This window comes from Alligator sinensis, unplaced genomic scaffold (assembly GCF_000455745.1).
Source record: "Alligator sinensis unplaced genomic scaffold, ASM45574v1 scaffold707_1, whole genome shotgun sequence".
NCBI lineage: Eukaryota > Metazoa > Chordata > Crocodylia > Alligatoridae > Alligator > Alligator sinensis.
Genome location: NW_005842065.1, coordinates 2,032,100 through 2,040,768, shown reverse-complemented (window position 1 = coordinate 2,040,768; position 8,669 = coordinate 2,032,100). Strand labels below are relative to the sequence as shown.

At 59.0% G+C, this 8,669-nt stretch overlaps 2 protein-coding genes across 8 annotated transcripts in view; both read right to left on the bottom strand.

Annotated features, from left to right (window-relative positions):
- RAVER1 (ribonucleoprotein, PTB binding 1) overlaps positions 1 to 305 on the bottom strand; it is a 14,422-nt gene extending 14,117 nt beyond the window's left edge. Inside the window, exon 1 of the mRNA XM_025203804.1 lies at positions 8 to 305. Within this exon, the coding sequence (XP_025059589.1) occupies positions 8 to 190 (183 nt within the window). The 5' untranslated portion in view covers positions 191 to 305. The remainder of the gene's footprint in view (positions 1 to 7) is intronic.
- A 1,359-nt stretch (positions 306 to 1,664) lies between these two features.
- Positions 1,665 to 8,669, bottom strand: part of TYK2 (tyrosine kinase 2) — a 20,837-nt gene continuing 13,832 nt past the window's right edge. For 6 of the 7 annotated variants that reach the window (XM_025203799.1, XM_025203800.1, XM_006023444.2 and 3 more), the window contains 11 exons: positions 8,002 to 8,129; positions 7,456 to 7,591; positions 6,674 to 6,825; positions 6,194 to 6,344; positions 5,917 to 6,014; positions 5,395 to 5,587; positions 4,861 to 4,979; positions 4,403 to 4,575; positions 4,002 to 4,119; positions 3,795 to 3,905; positions 1,665 to 3,511 (listed from right to left, as the gene is read on the bottom strand). In XM_025203799.1, the coding sequence (XP_025059584.1) occupies positions 3,377 to 3,511; positions 3,795 to 3,905; positions 4,002 to 4,119; positions 4,403 to 4,575; positions 4,861 to 4,979; positions 5,395 to 5,587; positions 5,917 to 6,014; positions 6,194 to 6,344; positions 6,674 to 6,825; positions 7,456 to 7,591; positions 8,002 to 8,129 (1,514 nt within the window). In that variant the 3' untranslated portion in view covers positions 1,665 to 3,376. Of the gene's footprint in view, positions 3,512 to 3,794; positions 3,906 to 4,001; positions 4,234 to 4,402; positions 4,576 to 4,860; positions 4,980 to 5,394; positions 5,588 to 5,916; positions 6,015 to 6,193; positions 6,345 to 6,673; positions 6,826 to 7,455; positions 7,592 to 8,001; positions 8,130 to 8,669 lie in introns of those variants that run through there. The other variant, XM_025203802.1, reaches the window with a different exon arrangement.

The following is an 8,669-nucleotide window of genomic DNA, read 5'->3' as shown; positions in this document are numbered from 1 at the left end:
TCAGCACCTTGCGTCGGTTGCGGAACTGGCGCGCGCTGCGCTCCAGGCGGCTGCGCACCTCGGCCGCGTCCAGCGCGGGCAGCTCCTCCTCGGGTGCGCGGGCTTCGTCCGGCCCCGGCCCTGACAGCGCCCCGGGGGGCTCGGGGCTGGAAACCGACACGGCGCCCACCGCCGACACTGCCGCCGCCATCTTGGGAGCTTACCACCCCTTGCGACCATAGAGATGGGGCTGGCAGCAAGAGCAGCCCCAAGATGCCACCTCCCGATTGGGCCGGCGAGGCGCCGCGAGGCTACTAGCACCGGGGCCGCTCATTGGCCTAGGCCAAGTCCAACCCACAAGAATTCGGCCAGCCTATTGGCCAGGGAAAGCCTCTGCCGCCCGGAAGCATCGCACCTCCTGATTGGTTGGGCAAGGGTCAGCCTGGACTTCCAGCCCTTTGCCTTCCCCCCCTCCCCAGTATACTAAGCCTCCTGGGCCCTCCAATATCCCACAAACCCCTACATTAACTCTCCAGTCCCCCAGTATCCCACAATCCCCCTGCCCTTGGCTCATGCAATAGCCCACAATCCCCTTAATTGACTCTCCCAGTCCCCCAATATCCCGTAACCCCCTGCCCTTGTTGCCCCCATTCTCCTGCATTGATCCCCCTCCTCTGCTGCTCCCCCAAAGGACCGTCTCTCCTTTAACAACCCTCATCAGTGTGGAAGCCAGTCACCTAAGATGGCTCAGGAGACCATTAACTTTGAGGGAACTTTTTAAGTAGGCAGAGAAGTGAGCAGGAAGTATAAGGATAGTGGAAAAGTACTGTGAGGCACCAGCATTGAGAGTCTATTTCCTGGACGACCATATATGGTACCTTTGTTTGCGGGCAAAAAGTTGCTTACATTGTTGTATAAAAGCTGGAGCTTGGCCAGGCAGAGATGCTTCAGCTTCTCTCACTGCTAGCAGTTAATACACTGAGTGTTCAGAAGAAATTTCAGTTTGGCGTTTTTTACCACATCAGGCACCTCCACTTTTCTCCTGGGGCTTGAGTTGTTTGCAGGGTCCAGGCTACTGGGGAACTAAACAGGGCTGGGCCTGACAAGCACTGGAATGGGAATCCCTGAGAGGCTGGACAAGGACACTTGGCCATGATGGAAGCCAACCCAGGACATGGTTCCAAATCAGGCCTTGCTGCCCTTGCCAAGTAGGTCGCCCACCAGCCATGAGCGCAAGGTGCTGTCCTGGCTGGTACCATTGTTATTTTCATACCACGCACCTGGCTCTAAAAAGGTATAAAGGACAAGAGCTTACCTTTGAAAAAACTGCTGAGAATCGCTGCCTCATTTGAGGTGCACTTCAATTCTTGATCCTTAGCTGGTGGGTAAAAGCCGAGCATGGTCTGCTAATAAATAAAGTAGCACTTATGCTTCCCATCCAGAACTGGCCACAAGCGAACATAGCTGATCAGCTGTCCTAGCCACATGATTGAAATCCTGCAGCAAAGCAAAGCCTGCAGGCTGTAAGGCAGACTGCATGAATGTGAGGGAGCTCACAGCTGATCTCGCTCCGCGCTGCAAGTGCAGCAGCAACACAAGCACCCGACACCTTTGGCAAGAGCCAGCCTCCTACCTCTGCCCACTGACTTGCAGCCCATCCCCACACAGGACAGGAAGAGTCACCATCCTCGACAGAGTGATTTATTTGGAGACAATTGAGAGTGGCACCAGCAACAAGCTAGCTTCCTCAGAGAGCAGCTATGGCTGGGGCAGCACAAGCCACAGGTTCAGTCAGGTTGTCTCCCACGCCCTGATAGAAAACAAGTCTATGTACAACAGCTCAGGCAGGGCAGGGAGGGTGTGGTAAATGATGTGCCCCAGGCCCCCACAGGGGCAAGGGAGCCGTAGCCTCTGCCCAGTGACAGAATACAAGGCACGCAGCTGGGTTCTTTTTGCTCAAAAGGCTCAGGCACAGGCTGGGGAAGGTGGGCTTTGGTGGCTGGCAGCTCTGCTCTGTCCTACAGGCCATGGCACAGGTGAGGAGGATTCAATGACATTTGCAGGGCAGGCAACAATAAATACAGGGGAGCTGTACAGAGAGACTGTGGATTGGGGGGCAGTAGTGTAGGCTGGGAGCAGCTGGACACTGGCATGATCTCTCCCTCCTCCACAGGGCATTGTAGCCACCTGCCCTGTCCACAACTGGGAGCTGAATATGCATTTGAGGACAGAATTCCTCAGAGTCAGGCAAAAGCAAGCAGAAGGAAAGGAGGGTGGAAGGGATGATGTGTGGTGACTAGCTACAGAAGGGAGGCAACAGCTGCTCAGGGAAGGTTTCCACAACCTTTCCCCTTGCTGTGCTGTGCTCATGGCCCATGGTAGGCTCCCCCAGCTGCAATGGATGGGGACAAGGAACCCAGAGACTCACGTGACTAGAGTGCAGTTAGGGGCCACCCCCCCGGTAAAGTGCCATAAACATTACATTTGCCAGGGGCTGCTTTCCCCCACAGAAGGGGGTGGCTGCTGCCCTAGGAGTTCTGCATAATTGGGGACCAAGGCCCTGGCGAAAGCCCAGGCCAAGTGTGGGCAAGGGAGACACGAATGCTGAAGGCAACTGGCTTGGAGGTATGTGGAGCAAATGCCTCAGGACACCTTGGCTCACGGCCTCGCCCCAAAGGCCTGGTGTCATCACAGCACTGGGTGCCAGGCTTGGGGCCAGAAGAAGTTACTGGCCAGATTCACAGTAGGGGTGCGGCCCTGGCCAGGGGCCTCAGGGCTTTGGTCAGGCTGTGTACGAAGGCAGCAGGTGGGCAACAATGGGTGCTGCCGGGGCAGGCACAAAGGTGATGGGGGGAGAGGCTGAGGTGCAGGAGGGCACTCTGGAGACCAGCAGGGGCTGCATAGGGCTTGCCCATAAGGCCTTGAGCCCTAGCTCTCCTCCCCTTGTGCCAGGTGCTGCAGAGGGGTTCATGCTCCAGTGGCCTCAGCTGCCACTCTCCCATCCCACCAGGCAGAGGCAGTACAGCTTGGACCCCAGACAGGCAGAGGCTCTTCTCAAAGCCTGACAAGCTGCAGCAGCTGATGCGCACGGGGCTATGGCCACACCTCCAAAGCCATGGCCTGGGCTGAAGAGACCCGTGGGAGGGCAAAGAGCCACAACTGGCTGCATCCACAGCACTTTCCTACAGTCCTGGTTGGACTGCAGACCGGAGGCCTCATGTCATGTCTGCTCCCACAGGGCTGGTGGACAGAGGCTCTGTGCCAGGGGGGCCAAACTCCCCAGCCTCTGGCACGGTCCACAGGCAGCCTGCCTGACCCGGCAGCAGCCCTGTGCTTGAGGCAGCGTGCAGCTGGACTATGTGACAGTCATCCCCCAAACAAGTCTCAGGTATGCAGCTTAGCACAGGCTGAAGACGGAGGGGGCCTGAGCCTTGTACTTCTCATGGAAGGCCCTGAGCACAGGGACCAGGTTCTGGAAGGCTGGACGGAAGGAGGCTTCTGCCTCCCAGCAGTTCTTCATCAGGCGGTAGATCTGGGGGAAGGGAAGGGAAGGGAAGAAATGCATCAAAAGTCCCCAGACCATTTCCATGTGCACGTACACACTCTCTCCCTCTCCCCATCCTTCATGGCCCCAAGCAGCTGCCTGCCTTCCCTGATCCAAACCAGGTATGTACCAGGCTGCAGGGAAGCTTCTCCCCAGCCACGATGGACCCCATGCCTCTACCTCGCACTGGGAGCTCCCTGTGGCCATAGAAGCACCCATGGTCCTACCAGGTTCTGGGATGGGGAAGGAGGGGGGACATGGGGGACCTCACCTCACAGGGACAGTCCTTGGGGCTAGGCAGGCGCTTGCCGCGATCCAGCAGTTCGATGAGGCGCAGCACTGTCATCTGACCCTGCGTAGCCCCGATCATCTCAAGGAATTTCTAAGGGGGCAAGAAAAGGGCAGGCCATGAGTGAAGTTAGGTTGTGACAGAGGAACTGTTCCTCCCTCCACATGCCCTGTGCTGCTGAGAACTCACCGCTGGGGGGCTCTGGCTGGGGTCACAGCGTGTCAGGAGCTCGTAGAGTGTCACCCCAAAGGACCAGACGTCAGAGGCATAGTAGAACTTGCACTCCTTCAGGCACTCCACCGCGTACCTGCCAGGGGGGCCGGAAGGTGGGAATCATGCTGGAGCCACTGCTGCCTGACAATGCTGCCTGGAGCTGGAAGAGCCCTGGGGGGCTCAGTGCTGCCTGCAGTCATGGCAGTTCCTGTGCATGGCAACCAGTAGGGACCCTGAGCAGAGCAGGGCCCAAGAGGCAGGGACATGGGCTGCCTGCTTCCCTGAGCCACACCAGGTTGGAGGGGGCACACACTGGCTGCTCTGCACTGAGTTGAGGCCCCCTGCCCTTCCCTCCAATGGCCCCCATGCCCACTCACCAGAAGACAGGGCTGTCACCATCTTCACGGACCCGGTAATACTCGTGGCCCTCAGGCACAGCCTTGGCTAGTCCAAAGTCCCCAATCTTCACCACATTCTCGTTCTCCACCAGCACATTGCGGGCAGCCAGGTCCCGATGGATATAGTGCAGCGAGTGCAGGTATGCCATGCCCTGCATGGAGCACCAGCAGCCTCAGCTTCAGGACATGAGGGATCGCTCAGGAAAGAACCCAGGTGTCCTGATGCCCATCCTCTGACCATGGGACTCCATTGTCCTCCCAGAGCCAAGAGAACCCAAGGTGTCCCAAAATCTACTAGCCCTTCAACTTCACAGCTGGGGGGGAGAACCCAGGTTTCCTGATTCCCAACTCCTCCCACTATGACCCAGAGACCCTGCTCGCTTCCTCTACCGTAGCCCCTGGGAACCCAGCCCCAACTCTCCCCCCAGGGCCATCACCTCACAGATCTGCTGGGCGAAGAGGAGGATGCGGGCCAAGCCAACGTTGTGCTTGGGCAGGTAGTCCCGCAGACTGCCCAATGGTACATACTCCATAATAAGCTGCACAATCTTGTCCCCTGAAAGAGATACAGGAGGCACCTGAGGCCCCAGCCCAAACCCCAGCCCCGTCCTGCCTGAGACTGAGCCCCACACCGCAGCGCCACCACCTCCCACCCGCAGCCAGCCTCTGCATAGCCATTGGGGGCTCCTGCTGGCAGCCTGCCCCACACAGCCCTCCTGCCCCATGGTACCACATGCCCCTGCTCAGAGGCCACCTGGGCCTGTGCCTGTTGTTAGTGGTATGTCTGGAAGTCCTAAACAGGCACTGCACTTCCCTCTGGCAGGTGCTGAAGGGGCAAGAGGCTTGGGGGGTGGGGGCGGGCGCGCGGTATCTAAGGGAGCTGAGAAACCCAGGGCTGGGCAGTGCCCTCCTGTACCTGGTCTGGAGTTAAGGGCTAGGTCAGGCCAGGGCTGCATTGAGGTGGACGGTACCTTGCTCACTGCAACATCCCTTGTACTTGACGATGTTCTCATGATAGAGTGTCTTGAGGATCTCGATCTCCCTCTTCCAACTGGCCAGGAGCTGCTGGCTGCAGCCAGACTTGAGTGACTTCACAGCCACCATCTCACCAGTGCCATCATTGGTGGGGTCATAGCAGTACAGGCTGACCTTGCCAAAGTGGCCCTGGGGAGGGAAAAACACAGGTTCTGAGCTCCTGCCATAGGGCATGGTCTCCTCATGCAGCAGCCAGAGCCCACATGGGGACACACCCTGTGGTCCAGTACTCCAGGCTGGAGCAGCACTGAGACATGGGGCAGCTGCGATAACAAGTAACTGAGCACAAGTGCAAGGGCCCTGTCCCTGCCAAGCTCCCGACCAAACTGGCACCACCCCATGGCCCGACATCCGCATCCAACTCAAGGTCTGGCTTGTGTCCTGGGTACACAACAGCATTTCCACCCCCCCCCCCCCCCCCCATCCATGGGGCTCAGGGCAGTCACAGCCCCACTCACCTCCCCCAGCTCCCGGATCTTCTTCAGGTAGCGCTTCTGGAAAACCGTGGGGTCCGACACAAGGAACTCAGGGTTCACAGAACTGATGTCCAGGAGGTCTGCAAAACAGGGCATGGGCTCCAGGTGTCAGCTCAACATGCTCCAGACTCACCAGGAAGAAGTATGGGGTCTCAGCGCCCTGCACCCAGCTCCTCCCCTGGCCAGACAGACATGAAGTCCTGGGCACGGCTGCAGCAGGTGGCTGTTGGGGGAGTGGAGGGAATGGTAAAGCTCTTACTGTGTGGCTGCAGCTGGGTGAGGTCCCGCAAGATGGTGCGGAAGGAGGGGCGCTCGCCAGGGGCATAGTTCAGGCACTGGCTGATAAGTGTGGCCAGCTCCCGGCACGATGGTTCAGGCAGGTGGTGCCTCTTCTCATAGAAGCGCTCCTTCTGTAAGGCGACGTGCACCCTATCAGCCCCTTCAGGCTGGGCGGTGGCTCCATGTCCCCCAGCCCCACACACCCCTCCCCCACCTGGCTCCTTTCAGGCCCATGCAGCACCCTGCCCCCCGCATCTGTCCCGAAGCACCATCTGCAGTCCCCAGAGCAGTATGGGGCTGGAGGCTTTGCAGTGTGGTTCCACACACATGCCACTGGGGAAGATGGGACTCCACAGCTGAGTTGGACTCAGAGATGCTGAGCAGTGTGTCCAGCTGCCAGGGGCATCATGCCAGGGCCAGTGGGCAGGTGCCCCTAAGGCTGTTATCATGCAGGCCTTACCTCTGGCGGGGTGCGCTCCTTCAGGGGGACATCAGCATCAAAACAGATCTCCAGCAGGGTGGTGCCAAAGCTCCATTTGTCGGCCGCGGGGCTGAGGCTGCTCACATCCTGCACGCACTCAGGTGCGATCCACGGGATCCGGTCCACACGCTCTATAGAGAAGGGAGGAGCAAAGAGGATTATGTCTGGGGCTGAGCTGGTGGTGGTGGGGGAGGGGACAGCTACTACATCCAGGAAAGGAACCCCTCCTTCCACGAAGGACTGTGGGGGGCTGCAGGCATTTGTCTGTCCATACAGACATGCCAGGCCCTCAGGATCTGGGGCAGTTCAGGCTCTGCGCTCAGCTCAGCCCATAGCCTCATGCCTTCAACTCCTCCAGACAGATTCTCCATATAACCCACTTCCTGTCCTAGGTGCCATTTACAGCAGCTGCTTTCTTAGTCCTCAGAGGCAGCCGCCTGTCAAGTGGTGATGACACCTCCCCACGTCCCCAACCCTGCTCAGGGCCCCAGAAGTGGAAAGCCCTGGCTTCAGTTTGCTGGCGATTCCTGGAACTAAACTGATGCCTGTGACATCAGCCTCACTGGGGCTCAGGATGGAGCGAGGCTGGGGGCTCAGGGCTCCTCCTCAGCACAACTCAGCCCTATGCATGCGCCTTACCCTCATCTGTGGCAGGCTAGAAGACCCCGGGGAGTCAAGGAGTTGGGGGCAGCATGCGCCAGACCTCTGAACCAGTGAGCTCCAAGCTATGGCCCCAAGTGCCTGGAGAAGGGTGGTATTACCTTCTCGAGAGAGCACAGAGAAACTGATGCCTGGGTCACTGAGCTTGACAAAGGGCATGGCCCCATCCTCCAGCCCCCGCCGGGCCAGCAGGATGTTCTTGGCACATACATTCCCATGCACCAGGTTCTTGTCCTCCTGCCAACACACAAATGCGAAGTCAGCCATCCCTGGCCCCACACAAACCCCCAGGTCCTTCCTGCCCCACTCCGATGTGCAGGGGAACAGCTGCCCTGCCTCAGTTTTCCCACCTGAGCAGCAGCAAAGGAGCAAGGGGGACCTGAAAGGTGGGAGGACAGCTGCACTCCTCGTTCTCCCTGGGTCTGTCCATGGCGATCTGGGGACTGGAGACTGAGTGTGTGACCTGAGACGCTTCACCCCCAGGTGAAGGGGAGGGACCAAGGGACCAGTAGACAGGACTCTTTATGTTTGGACACCAGATGCTGGAGTTCCAGCAGAGCAAGCCCTGCCATCCACTGGCTGCTGGTACAGCCCTGGAATCCCACAGCCACCCTGGGGGATGCCTGGGGCCAGACGCAGCCCCTCACCAGGTAGCTGAGGGCACTGGCCAGCTGCTTGGCCACAGTGATCTTCCAGCTCACGGTTACCCGGCCCTTCTCTTTGCGCAGCAGGACATCCAGAGGGCCATGCTCCACAAACTCCTCCACCATGATATCTGGGGAGACAGGACAGGGGCTCCTTATTGACAGCCCAGGGCCCCAGACAGTATCACAACCCCAAGGGCTGGCAGCCTCATCATCTGGTGCCAAGGACAAGACAGACCTGGGGAGGGTAGAAGAGGGGGAGGGGAGGAAAAGGAAGGGCTCCCTGGCACACTGCAGCAAGGGCGGAAGAACAGGTGCCATCTCTGTGCATGTGTTGAGTCTGTGCATGCTGTGTTTCTGCATGCATTTCTGCATGCTTGTGCCATGTCTCTCTGTGAGCCACATCACATCGCTGCATGCTGTGCTGCATCTGAGTGCGCGTGCCACATCTCTGCACCTACATGTGCCATGTTCCTGTGTGTATGTCTGGATGCTTGGGCCGCATCTCTGAGTATGAGCCATGTCTCCACTTGCGCATAACACGGGTGGCACCACATGTCTGAAAAAGTGCTGTGTCTCCACGTCTGCATGCGCCACATCTCCATAAGCAATACCACACAGCCGGGGGGGGAGGGGGGGGGGGGGCCGCGGGCGGGGGGCTCCACACCGAA